Source organism: Trichoplax adhaerens, genomic scaffold, assembly GCF_000150275.1.
Source record: "Trichoplax adhaerens TRIADscaffold_6 genomic scaffold, whole genome shotgun sequence".
NCBI classification, from domain to species: Eukaryota; Metazoa; Placozoa; class Uniplacotomia; order Trichoplacea; family Trichoplacidae; genus Trichoplax; species Trichoplax adhaerens.
This window is the reverse complement of record NW_002060948.1, coordinates 3,769,261-3,783,329: the sequence shown is the minus strand read 5'-3', so window position 1 is coordinate 3,783,329 and position 14,069 is coordinate 3,769,261. Positions and strand designations below refer to the sequence as shown.

The 14,069-nt window shown below is 35.8% G+C and overlaps 3 protein-coding genes across 3 annotated transcripts; all 3 read left to right on the top strand.

The window, feature by feature from the left end:
- Window positions 1-1,016: 1,016 nt before the first annotated feature.
- Window positions 1,017-4,193, top strand: TRIADDRAFT_27180 (uncharacterized protein; the record flags this gene model as incomplete). The annotated part of the gene is made up of 14 exons (XM_002113737.1): window positions 1,017-1,068; window positions 1,636-1,673; window positions 1,838-1,917; window positions 2,196-2,240; window positions 2,534-2,578; window positions 2,655-2,698; window positions 2,874-2,960; window positions 3,076-3,111; window positions 3,195-3,244; window positions 3,325-3,383; window positions 3,465-3,526; window positions 3,597-3,694; window positions 3,807-4,016; window positions 4,104-4,193. Coding segments are annotated over 14 exons (996 nt in total), but the record flags the coding sequence as incomplete, so codon positions are not given.
- A 2,521-nt stretch (window positions 4,194-6,714) lies between these two features.
- On the top strand, window positions 6,715-7,516 carry TRIADDRAFT_36142 (replacement histone H3.3; the record flags this gene model as incomplete). Its single annotated transcript, XM_002113736.1, has 1 exon — window positions 6,715-7,516. The coding sequence occupies one exon, from the start codon at window positions 6,715-6,717 to the stop codon at window positions 7,123-7,125; it is 411 nt and encodes a 136-aa protein (XP_002113772.1). The 3' UTR covers window positions 7,126-7,516.
- Window positions 7,517-10,155: 2,639 nt separating this feature from the next.
- Window positions 10,156-13,440, top strand: TRIADDRAFT_37861 (expressed hypothetical protein; the record flags this gene model as incomplete). The annotated part of the gene is made up of 7 exons (XM_002113735.1): window positions 10,156-10,242; window positions 12,174-12,241; window positions 12,342-12,473; window positions 12,555-12,684; window positions 12,788-12,842; window positions 12,987-13,076; window positions 13,149-13,440. 7 exons carry the CDS (start codon window positions 10,156-10,158, stop codon window positions 13,274-13,276), a joined length of 690 nt encoding a protein of 229 aa, XP_002113771.1. The 3' UTR covers window positions 13,277-13,440.
- Window positions 13,441-14,069: the final 629 nt, after the last annotated feature.

Genomic DNA, 14,069 nt, shown 5'->3' with positions numbered 1-14,069 from the left:
CGGTGGGGGACCTTATTCAATAAAACATCACCCAATCGCAGTACTTGGCAATCCTGCAAAACAAGGTCGGTCTCGCTTTCTCATTTCACCTATTGCATTTTAAAATGTTATCCAGTTATTCCCTCTCCAACTGAATGACCATCAAATTGTTCAATCTTATTTCAGTCTCTTCTTCCCATTCATCAGGTTGCGTCCAACGGTAAATATGTTATACAGGCAAGTTCGCTAACACAACTGTAAAACCTGTCATTCTTGCATACTCATGCAGTGCAACAACAATAATAATAATAATAATATCTATGAATGGGTGATTTGTGGAGAACGGCAACACCTTTCCATCGCTATAAAACGACTTTAAAAGAGAGTAATGTGCTGTAAAGAGCGATTGCCATAATGTTTTGCATGTGATTGAACATTCTACTCGTGCCTACAGCTCCACTTGTATGATAACGTATATTTCGTTTCAGCGTCGAATATTTGAATCGACTCGAAAGAAAGAACAAATAATCATATTGTATAGGCTATACAGTAATTCAGAATTAAAAAAGCTAATTACTTCACATCTAGCCTGCTTTCAACCTTTCACTATGCTTCTGCAAGAACGTTATCCAACCAGGCTAATCTTACTGCACAGTGCCACTACACGATGGACTATTGAATGAAGGAATAGGAGTTTAGTAGTCTACAGTACAATATAGTCATACAAATGCTTTGCTGAAGCGACCATCGCATAGTTGTTGTATTGAATCAGTAAAATTCTTGCAATACGGTAGCCACATAATCGTACTGCAACTGCAGCTGGAGATCTTGGTAGAATACGTATATGAATTAAAAACGATCATTCAATTCTGGACTATCAATTAAAGTGAATTCGCCTCATCGCCCAATACTTGCTTATAGGGTCGTTATAGTCTCAGCCATATTTGCATATACGCATTACTTGATGTAACTCAGTTCATTATAACAATTACATTCATTTTACACCCTATTATCTACTAATCCTGTTCTAACTTTAATATTTTAGAAATTTGGGAAAATCAGGTCTCCGAGTCTCTGCTCTGGGATTCGGTAATAATACGTACTACGCATTAATTAATATGATCAATTGTACTGCATGATGAAAACGTATCATAAATGGAATGCCGTTGCTGTGTTGTTATATGCAATACAACATTTATCCTTAAGGCTACATGCTGCAGCCATCAATTTGTTCGAGCTACTTCGTACAGTATCCATCATTTTGTCCTTAAAATACTTCAATTTGTAGTATAAACTTCACTTGTATGTAATCAACAAAAGAGCAGTAAACCTGTAAAGAATGGACCTTAGTAAACTCATGAATTACTGAATTTCCATATATTGAGTGTGCCATGATACTGAAACTCTCTCTCTTAAATTATAATATATATTTATTATGAATTGCAATCCTCATTTTATCTTATTGCATGCAAGCTTGCGTCACTGTGGCTCTGCGTTGCAACCAAACGTACAAGTTGAAAAATTCTTCGATCTAAAATCAATGCGGAGCAAAATAGAATCTCTGCTCTCTCAGTCTTCCCTATAGCTTGCAGTACTAATTTAATCATCTAATCAAAGCAGTATACTCATACTTTATCATGATTTTTATAATTGCAGGAACGTGGGTAACATTCGGATCTCAAGTTTCCGACAAAGTATAATATTGTATAACTAAATAATTTCATAAAATCATAAATTTTTTAATATTCCGCTATTTATCCAAGATAATTTGATCTAATCAATAGTATCATTATCAGCGATGTCAACTTATTCATTTAATATGGCTATATTAAGTATTACTATTGATCTCACTGATAAGCATGCTGAAGAATTAATTACGGTCGCATATGAAAATGGTATCAATTTCTTCGACACAGCTGAAGTATACGCTGGTGGAAAGTAAGATGTGCTATATATTCTATTCTAGATAGCTTAAAATTTAGCCGTATGACAAAGTAAAATTTTAGTTGTTTACTGCTCTGCACGTAGTTGTACTATTTTCATTTATCTTGACACGTAATACTATGCACTAAGGGATACACTAAATATACACTACACAGTCATTTTTATCTTGTAACAACGTAGATGTTGTATTATAATTACATCATACACTTTATGATTAGTAGTCATGAATAAGCATGTAAAGCTAACAATCATACTTCTTTTCTTGTTGGCAGAGCTGAAATTGTGTTAGGTCAGGTATTACGGAAGAAGCAATGGAGGTAAAGGATTGAGATTGCTATTTGTAATCTATAGTTCATTCATAGTTGCCAAAGTTGATAATTAGAAACAGCTGAGTAAAAATTTTATGGATTTTTTTAATACAAATTGGTCATAACGATATTGTAGTATCAAGTAAGAATAGCTACATTCTTTACCACTTAAATTTCAAAGCATGAGAGAAAAACCACATTTGCCATATATCGACAGTAGTACATTATGTAAATTATAATATAAATAGAAAATATCAAATAGAATTAATGATTGATTGGTTGTTACTTCTTACTATATACAGGCGCTCGACCTTGGTCATAAGTACAAAGATCTTTTGGGGAGGAAGGTTGCAATTTGGATTTATTAAAAGTTAAAGTTAATAAAGTGTGTACAATGTAATTTATGTTACTGTCTGTCGTTAGAGGGGAAAATGAGCAAGGCCTGTCTAGAAAGCATATTATAGAAGGTATTTATTATAATCTTTATCAAAGTGATTAAGTACAACGGCAATCCCCGTGCGTAGCTATTAATCCTCCATCGATTTTACAAAATAAAAAGTTTTTTCTCCAGCACTTACAGATAGTGTTTGCCTTTGTTCAGTATTTTCATACTAATCTACTGTGTTTCTTTTCGTCTTTTAGGTCTAAAAGCCTCGCTACACCGCTTACAATTAGAATACGTGGATATTGTTTTTGCAAATAGGCCCGATTCTACGACACCAATGGAAGGTAAAGATATTATAAAGGCATATATTAGACCTTCTTATTGTAGCCTACAGATCAACTGATTTGTTTCTAATCTTGATGTATTGAATAATTTACATGCGCGTATTTATCACCTTAGAAATTGTTCGGGCGTTCACTTTTGTGATAAATCAAGGTACATTCATGGAAGAAAAATTTTCCTATCAAGAATTTTTATCCACAATCTTATGTTTTTACTCTAAATAATGTTTTTCATAGGTTTGGCATTTTATTGGGGGGTATCGCAATGGACTGAAGCTGATGTTATGGTTAGTCCTTTTATTACAGAACATTGCTACTTTATTAATATCCATTTCATTCATAGAAGATATTACAATTTCTTTTTTAGGAAGCATATGCCGTGGCGAGACAATATAATTTGATTCCCCCTACTGCGATTCAAGCAGAGTTAGTAATGTATAAAAGTATCACTTTCTCTTAATTGACTCGTGCCTTATATACACAATTATCATCATATTTTACCCGCAGGTATCACTTCATGTGTCGTGAGCAGATGGAGGCAGTTAAAAAAAATTTATACGATAAATGTGGTAAGCTCTGTTAATTCATCATAATATGACATCTGTAAATAATTATTTAATCTTAGAACCCATCATTCAGGTGTAGGTGCGGTTACATGGTCACCATTAGCTGGTGGTGTACTTAGTGGAAAGTACATGGATGACACAATACCGGAAGATTCTCGAGCGTCATTGAGTGTCGGTATCGTTCATGAAATTAGTATCAATAATAAGTTCATGCAAAATCTATACACGACTATTTCTTAACAAAGCCCTCTTTGATTTAACTTTAATATCTTGTATATGTTAGAATTTCGATTGGTGGAGAGAAAAAATTCAAAGTGAAGAAGGTAGACGGATGCAAGCTAAATTAAAGGAACTACAAATTATCGCCGATCGAATAGATTGTACACTATGCCAATTGGCTATTGCTTGGTGTTTAAAGAATGATCGTGCGAACTGCGTGCTTTTAGGGGCTAAAAATTCTCATCAGTTGAAAGAGAACATCACGGCAATAGCGGTAAGCCTGTATTGACATATCAGTTAGCATTTTAAATTAGCAAAAAAATGGTGAATGTTGTTCTTTATCATTATTTATGTTACTTAGATATTACCAAAATTGGATCATTCCATGATGCATTCTATCGATGAAATATTGGGAAACAAACCCATTGTCAGCAAAGCTTTTCGAAAGTAGTTTATTACCTTTTTTTTAATATCACCTTCCATAAATGTTACATACGCGTACGCGTACATTCGAACTGTACACGGGTGCTGACTTATTTTATATAAATTGGGAAGATGACTCAAGTTAATGTTATAGCTCGAATATTATTAGTAATCAGCATTTCCTTTTAGGATAATAGTTTTTTAAGACTGATCATATTCCAGCATTTTTAAACTATTTAAACTTAATTTATTCGCTTGGGCTTCAATATTGTGCATTTCGAAGCTAAATCTTGTTATTCTTAAACGATCCATTTTGCTGCTGTACGTTGAGTTGCTTATACTATTAGTAGGCATGATAGTGATTGGCAATTATTTTTCACCAGCAAGTTAAATATAGTGAAAACTTTGCTCATAACTTTGATATAATATCGAGTATAAATTGGAAAACGCACTGAGATTTATATGACAATACTTATAGAGTATATCTATGGATATTAGTAATGCTTACCCCTGCTAACAATTCAAATTGGTTCGTGCATAGAAAACTTTAATTTAATGAAAATATTATGAAATGTTTTAATCTTTTTTAATAATAGCTTTTGAAGAGCGCCTTACGATTATGTTTCCATATTAGCTGAATAAAGTATTCATTGCTAGCTATGATATAAACAATGAACTGTTGCCTGCTTGCAGCATTTTTTCCTGAAATTAGTTATTGTAAGAATTTGGGATTTTATTCACACTAAGCATTTGTACTAGCAGTACAGTATGAATACAGTTGAAATATGCCTAATACTGTCTTGAATATGCATCACTATGAAAAGTTTAAAAAATAAATTAGTTATTGTAAGAATTTGGGATTTTATTCACACTAAGCATTTGTATTAGCAGTACAGTATGAATACAGTTGAAATATGCCTAATACTGTCTTGAATATGCATCATTATGAAAAGTTTTAACGACGATTGATGATGCGTGCAAGCTTTAGCTTGTGCGTGTAATCATGAAATTGAAAAAAACACTGGCTAGAGTTTAAAATGAAATGTCTAGTTTGTGTACTGTACACTGTACTGTACAGTAAGTAGGGTAGCTTCAGATTCTTACGTCTAGCATCCAGCTATTTTGCTGGTGTTAGCTGGTGCAAAAGGTGCTTAGAACATGAAATAGTATCTACTCCATCTACGATCGTTGCATACTATAAGCGTACAGTATAATAAGATTCATTTGCGCTCCTTTTTTCCCCCCAAAAAGGACAAATCAGACACATTTTTGGGGTGGAGTACTCCTATCGTGAGTCATGTGAAAGGGACAAGTTATGTTCATATATGGCCTATACTGTATAGTCAGTATACGTAGAGTGGTATTTTGACGTACATCGTTCAACTAGCGAACTGTTTTGCAATGCTGCTGACACTGTTGTACTAGTGAGTCACTCTCTGTGAAATGATCTCGGTACGGTATGGTACAGTACAGTAAAGCCCTTGTTGGATGGAGAGTTCTACTGTAGCGTAGAGTGCTGTGGAGAGAATACTGTACAGTACAGTACGATTTTCCTTTCTTAAATGCTTCCTGTACAATACAGTACTGTACATTATACAGTTTGTACTGTACTAGTACTACAGTATACTGTACAGGGTCACTGTACTGTGTACAGTACTGTACTAGTAATTTCTAGAAGTTCATAACAGTACAGTACTAGATGCCTTTGTATTGTTTTGTATTGTACAATGTACTGTAGAGACCCTGTAATGTACTGTACAGTACTGTACTGTACTGTGGAAGCCAAGTTGAAAGTGTAATAACACTGCGGTACCATACTGTACCGTACCGTACTGGACTGGACAATAAAGCACATCGTATACGGCTGTACAGTACACCAGTACACTATATAAAGTAAAAGGATAATATAAGTACTCTACCGTACTGTACAATGTACATTGAGGAGATTGTTACCGGGTAATTTGAGAAGATGGCTGTCGATTTGCAAATAATTTGATAATTCGAAATTGTCAATAAATTAAAAAAATGGGTATATATCCAAAATGAATGTAGATTTGAGACCATTGATAATCATTGTCATACTACATCTAAATAGGATACTGATATACCTAGTGATTATCAAGCTATGACTACTTTTGAAAAGGGAGATAATATTTGGGAAAATAATTGCTCCAATAGCTCATTTCAGCTCCAAATTGAGCTCTAAAAATCAATCTGGATCGAAAATCCGATTTTGTAACGCATGCGTGACATTGTTTGCCAAATTCGACAGTGCAATTAGCTGTGTTTGTTACTTGGATCATTTTTTAGGAATTGTTTTCTATTATTATAGCTATCATAACTGTACAGTACTGTATTGGCGAAATTTTACTGGTCGTGTTTTGCAATACAGTACACGGTAACTACAGTAATAAAAAGTAGTTTGAAATCCTCCGTCACCTCATTCTAGATTGGATACCGCTGCTTTCGTACGTTACAGTAGATACGCCAAATCATTTTTTCCGCCGTTACTTTTTTTTTCACAGTTGAAAATTTTTTGAAAAAAATCCATGGCTCGTACTAAGCAAACAGCTCGTAAATCGACTGGTGGTAAGGCACCACGTAAGCAATTGGCAACGAAAGCTGCTCGAAAAAGTGCCCCTTCCACTGGTGGAGTGAAAAAACCACATCGTTATCGTCCTGGTACTGTTGCCCTTCGTGAAATTCGTCGTTACCAAAAATCCACTGAATTGCTGATCCGTAAACTACCTTTCCAACGGTTGGTACGTGAAATTGCTCAAGATTTCAAGACTGATTTACGTTTCCAATCGGCCGCTATTGGAGCCCTTCAAGAAGCTGCTGAAGCTTACTTGGTTGGATTGTTTGAAGATACCAATTTGTGTGCAATTCATGCTAAACGTGTGACAATTATGCCGAAAGATATCCAACTTGCCCGCCGAATCCGTGGAGAGCGCGCTTAGAGAAATTGATAACCCCTAAAGCAAATTTACCTGTATAATGTAGTGTAGATGACTGACTTCAAAATGTAGATTTCAATATAGTGGCACTACATGAAAATGGTGCCGAATTTAACTTGAACTCTATTTAAATGTTATGATTACGAATATTTCTGCAATTTTAATCAGTCGCCGCATCTTGTTACAAAATTAGAGTCCAAAAAATTGCCAGTAAAAGGCGCTGAACTATTTAGCCATTGTTTGTTGTTCACCGTGCTACGTTGTAATGTCTATTCTATGTTAATGAAATGCAATTTTAATGTTGAACTCGCGGACAAAAATTCATTTCATTCATAATTTACGTTAAAGAATGACTGAAAAAAATGTACGTCAAAGTCATTTAATAAATTATCCATCTAACTCGATATTCAAATGTGTCTTGAACGCTTTTTGACTCGCTTTATTGCAAATTTGAAAATGGCTCCAATTTGGAAAGAAAATCACTTTGCAGTCCAATCGTGCACGTTCCCCAAAAACTACCAATACTGCCGTATCGGTACAGTACAGTTCTGGCGGTACTTTAGCCAAAACAACCAACGGAGTAATGGCGTATGTGTGACATACTGTACGCCCGTAATACACGTAATACAATTTGCTGTCGTACAGTATAACAACCAAATCCAAAATTGACCATTGGCTGTATATGCAAAATAAATTTCTCCAATGCAGTACTACAGTATGGTACAGTAACTGTAGTACAAGTGATTTACAGTTCCGGTTGATTACCGTGCCAACGCCATGACGGTTCAGTACAGCTGTGCAACGTCACATAAAGGAATGTTGCAGCCTTCAAAGCTGATTTTACCGTACTGTATTTTTCATTTTTATGAATTGATTTTATGCGCTATCAGGGAAAGAAAAATGATGATTCAGTCAAGTCAAAATTGGGTGGTATGACTTATCTCAACCTAGATTGTGCAGTGTGCAATAAAGTCTTGACGTAGAATGGATTAACTTATTCTGAGTAGGAGGATAATAAAAGCCCCTGGGAATTGAAAAGTTTCAGCGTTTCTTTCCTTTTTGGGGATTGAGTTGGATAATACAATTCTTTTTTTTTCAATACAGCAGGACAGGACAAGACGGTACAGTCAGAGTCATTGAAAATTGAAAAAGCAGACAAGGGTTCTACTATTACGATCGGTACAGTACGGCACTGAATATTGTGTAAAACTTGCCTGCCATTGAGGGACAGGTTCTAATTTGGACTGACGGTTGCGGATAGGTTATGACGTATTTTTGTTGCCAATGCGCTTGTACTGTAGAGCCATTGAACAACAATGTCATATGTTTGGTGTTGCTATCACCATAGGCAAGCATGACCACATAGACTTCAAAAACTGGATGCCCTTGCACAGTGGTACTGACTCTACCTATGACGAGGATCTTGTACTACAGCGTGTCTCTACTGTTTGAAATTCTAGGACATTTTAATTTCAAGTCCATATTAGACAAATTTGGTATCATTTGATTGGAAAGAAGATGCTTTATGCGAATATGTCATTGAAATTGACATCAAATGTGTTCAAGTTACGAATACAGTACACCAATACTGTGCGTGGTAGATTCGTAGCATAAAATGGACTATCTCAACTCGTGTTGTATGTATCAGCATGAAAAATGGGTAAATGGGAAAGTACAGGTCCTATAGTCACCTACTACACAACAGAAACTAGCCAAATATTGTACATATCATGATCTTTCCCTAACTCTTCATAGTATACGATCCATTATTGATCACAATACTGTAACAGTGTACAGCTATACGTTAACCAGAAAAAGAATTAGGACTATTAACCCGGGGGTACGATTACGCTTGTCCATTTCCACTCACAAAAATTGTCGACTGTGAGCGGCCAATAGATCCCTGTTAGTGTTAGGACAGTAAAAATGGAAGAAAACCTTGTCGTCCTTGTTTTATTGTATCAACACTTCGTTGTGTCGTTTTTGCCAATATGGATATACAGTGTGTACTGTACATTGTACAGTATGACCGATAGCCGGACGCTGAGACCATCATACTGTACACAGTACCGTATAAAGTAAAATAAAACATATGTGTTAACCCTTTCATTCGCGCAGCCGCTGTCGCAGTTCCTCCTCCAGTTCTGGTTGGCGTATGAAGTCATGGTGACAAGTATTGTTCACACAACTCAGTTGTTTCCGATCAAGGGTACTGTACTGTACCAAGGGCTAGTGTGTATACTGCACAGTCATACTTTGGTCTTACTCTTTTCAAACATACAAGTCACCAAACGACTCCTACAGCGCAGAATCCATGTCTCGAGCTATGACAATCCTAGGCTGATCTATCGCTATGCCTACTAAAACATGAGCTATTCCATAGTGTTTTTCGTATACAACGTAGAATTGCAAGAGAATCCTCTATCATTAGACCAGTCTCTTGCTAAGAATCAATCAATTCATTTTTTCCATGGTGGCTCTTGGGTTGTCACACGCATGCGCAAACTGGGTCACCAACTCCGTCTAGTCCGAGGCCCTGACAATCCTAGGCTGATCGATGGCAAGGCCTACTAAAACATGAGCTACAACATACTGTTTTTCGTATAGAACGTAGAATTGAAAGAGGATCCACTATCATTAGACCAGTCTCTTGCTAAGAATCAATCAATTCATTTTTTCCATGGTGGCTCTTGGGTTGTCATACGCATGCGCAAACTGGGTCACCAACTCCGTCTAGTCCGAGGCCCTGACAATCCTAGGCTGATCGATGGCAATGCCTACTGAAACATGAGCTACAACATACTGTTTTTCGTATAGAACGCAGAATTGCAAAGGATCCACTATCATTAGACCAGTCTCTTGCTAAGAATCAATCAATTCATTTTTTCCATGGTGGCTCTTGGGTTATCATACGCATGCGCAAACTGGATCACCAACACCGTCTAGTCCGAGGCCTTTCCTTTCCTTCCCAGGCAAAGCGCTGACTATTTTTTGCAACTTGGACTACAGTTAAGGAGTAAATAGCCTTCGAAGATGGCCGTTAATTTAATAACCAATAGTAATGATACTGCCTTTAGCGATAGCTCGCCAGATTGGCTGAATTCTGAAGTGATGACTGGGGTAAGTCCATTGCAGCTTGTATTCGTCTGATGTGGATACAGTAGAGTTCAAAAAAAGTACTACGGTAGTCTATCTCTATAGCGATCCATTAGTCTTTGTAGTTTCTTTTATCCTTTCCACTCGTTGCGATGGATAAATGGATATCTTCTGTAGTGGATCATAATGTTCAAACAGCAAGGTTATATACATCATCAGTCATTCAGGACTATTTACTTAGCCATACATCGATCGATGACTATGTTATTCGTTCCATATCCATGAGTGGCACGTCCAAGATTGGTGCAATAATTATTTCCCAGTACTCGGACTCACGTCACTATGACGCTGCTCTTTACCAACAACATTTTCAATCACCAGCTAAAGCGATAGTGCTACATCAGACTGACTAGGGATGGCACACAGTGCATCAAAAAATCTCTCTTATGCAGTAACAGTGAATCAATAAGCCCTATTCTATAGGATACTTTCCTCTAATGGTTGTTTTAAAACTGATACTCAACAATTGTCCATATTGAAAGAGTGATAGTGTAGACTATAGTGAACAATATCATGGATTTGAAATACACGCATGAAAGGATCTCCAGGTAGGCAATGATCGGATAAATGTGTAACGTGCCAACATCGTATATTAAAATGGGAATAATTACTCTAATCCGAAGTAGAACGGTCAGTTACTCTAGTTCTGCCACTTGACTTCTACATATAGAGACTACTGCATCGCTGAACAGTTATAGAATGACTTCAATCAGTATGTCTAATCATAAATCTACAATCTTTCTACAGTATGACCATCATCAATCAATGTTGACTTACCACGACTACACTACTCACATTGCTAGACGTCGATCGATTATTATGTGATGAGTTATACATGCAAGACTTTACCAGAACTAGCTTAGACTAGCGTCCATGACGCTGTTCTCGATATGTCAAAGCTGGCTCTTCTTTGTATAATTTATTGTAGCTAGTAGTCAGACTTACATCGCGTCTAGTACTTTGAATTCCAGACGCGTCTATACTACTACCCTACAATCTTTGCATAGCTCAACGACACGTATTATAGAATTATCCCAATACCTAGGAAGCTACTTGGTGTTTAAGATGGACATCATAGCCACTTCATATTATGACGGGAATTAGAAGCAGCATCAACCAAAAGCTTCTATGTGGCCCTTCATCTATAATGTTGATACACTACCAAAGTGGATAAACGCTTACATATACTTTCTTCCAGTGTAGACTCGAGGACATATCGTATACTAATTCTATAAAAGAGTGGTCGATTTCTACTGATGTAGTAGGTGACCTAAAGATCTTCGTATAGTGTAATTAACTCAAACAATCAGTGCTGATTTTGTCCTATATACTGTAGTCTTTTTACAGGCGCAATCACTAAAATCCCCCCTACGTGCAATAACGTAATCCTATTTACTCGTGTACTCCAGGCTGAACAGTAAATACGAAATACTCACGGTATAGGATAATCCATAGAAAATATCAAATAACTTAATTATTCTACGAGAAGCAGCATCCACAGAAGTTACAGTTTTACCATCGTCACTACAGATTTCGGTGTTACATCACGTCAATCCTATAATGGCATGCTTTATTCCATAATATGCTCACTAACGTATAATTCACACACGGAAAATATGGATACAATTGAAAACAAATCCGTTCACTGATGTGCTACAAGTGTCTCATAATTTGACATTTGCTACATAACCCTTGTCTGCTAATTTCGCTCATGACTGTTTGAAGTTCTACATGTTATAGCCACCGCTATAGATAACTTCTACAATCGTAGTTGTATTGTCTTACAGCAATGATATAAAGTAAAAATAATTACGCGTATGATCATTTATTAGCAATATTGAATTTGATCGCTGATGATATCAATTCTATTTATCCTATGCTAAATCAACTAATAGACAACAATTATGGCAGTTGAATACGACGGTGGCGTAGTAATTGGTGCGGATTCTCGAACAACGTCTGGGTAAGGATAAAGAAATTGAAAGTATTGACCCTGGTGTCAGAATTTCTATTCTAGTGCTTGAAATTAACTGCGGTAATATTGAAACCAATCAATCGATTAGATCCTATGTTGTTAATCGGGTAACAGACAAGTTAACGCGGATTAGTGATAGTATTTACTGCTGTCGATCCGGTTCCGCTGCTGATACGCAAGCAATTGCAGATATTGTTGCCTACAGCCTAAACTTTCACAAGTAAGTAGATTTTGAATGTCTTAAACCACCCCTTAAGATTAAAAATTGAACTAATTGCTATTTTGTAATCCTTAACCAAAGGATGGAACTAGATGAAGAACCCCTAGTTGAAACTGCGTCGAGTATATTCCGCGACATGTGTTACAGATATAGAGACAGCATGGTAGCAGGAATTATTTGTGCTGGTTGGGATTGCTTCAAGGGTGGCCAGGTAAATTTTATAAACTATATGCACTTAGTATACTACGATGTGAAGTAACAGTTACTTAAGATCTAAATACAGTCACTCTAAATATATTATGATACATGATTAGGTTTACGTTATTCCTCTTGGTGGCATGTGCGTACGTCGGCCATTTACTATTGGTGGTAAGTACTCAAAATAACCTTAAGCCAAAATAGTGAAATTGATCTGAAATCAATGAGTTGTAGCATACTTTGAGTCAAAGTATGCAAACCATATTTGATAAGTAATATGCGATTGTGTACTTACTCGTATATTTTGTTGATAAGGTTCTGGTAGTACTTACATCTACGGATATTGTGATGCCCACTATAAGCCTAATATGAGCAAAAACGAATGCTTGGATTTTGTAAAACAAGGTTCGTTAGTTACTGTTATCAAATTCCAAAATCTATATAAATATCTAACTATTTTCAATTGGTAATTTATAGCTGTTGCTCTGGCAATGTCTCGGGACGGATCTTCAGGTGGCGTGATTCGCTTAGCTTCCATTGATAAAGATGGAATAAATCGAACAATCATTTCTGGCGATAAATTACCAACTTTTTATGACGGATAATCTTAATTAATTATTATAACTATTACACGAAAAGGTTTGATCTTAAAAATGTTGTTAATACTACCTGTATTCTACTGTAGTGTATCGTACTTACGGCCGTTGCTGTCATACTGGTTATCATGTTATTGTTCTGAAATGTTTTCTTGTAATAAATAGAATCTTTCTTATTCCCTATACTACTGTACTGACTATTAATTGATGCTCATTCTCAAGATGTCTACCAAAGTTATACCTCTTTATTGATCATACATGATCTTCAATCATCAATTGAAATCCAGCTATTGAAGTTGCGTACAACTATTAGTACTATTGTTACCGTCATTGAATGGACCGCGATACACAGTACATTAAACTTTCATGATAAAATACTTTAGAAATACATTCATGATACACTGCCCAGCAAATAAGCTAGGATTTTGATATTTATAGGAAATTAATAAAGTATCAGTCATACGCTGATAATCATTATTAGTTTTGACTATAATACATTTGTTATCATTACTGTATATATTTACACAGTATAGGGACCGTAATCGTTATCATCTAGTGACAGTTAATGCTGACTGTCACAGCAAAAAAACTTTGTTACGCTCAATTATTTTTGAATTATTAAACGTTCGTACCTATATCATATTCAACATTATTGGCCAAAACGTGAAATACACATACGTATTTACTATTATACAAATATCAAAGCAAATAAAACTATGCACATCAACACAACATGATAGAGTTTATCGTAATCGATATTCTAAAAGCTCAATCATCAATCGAAATATACATGAATAGTCTA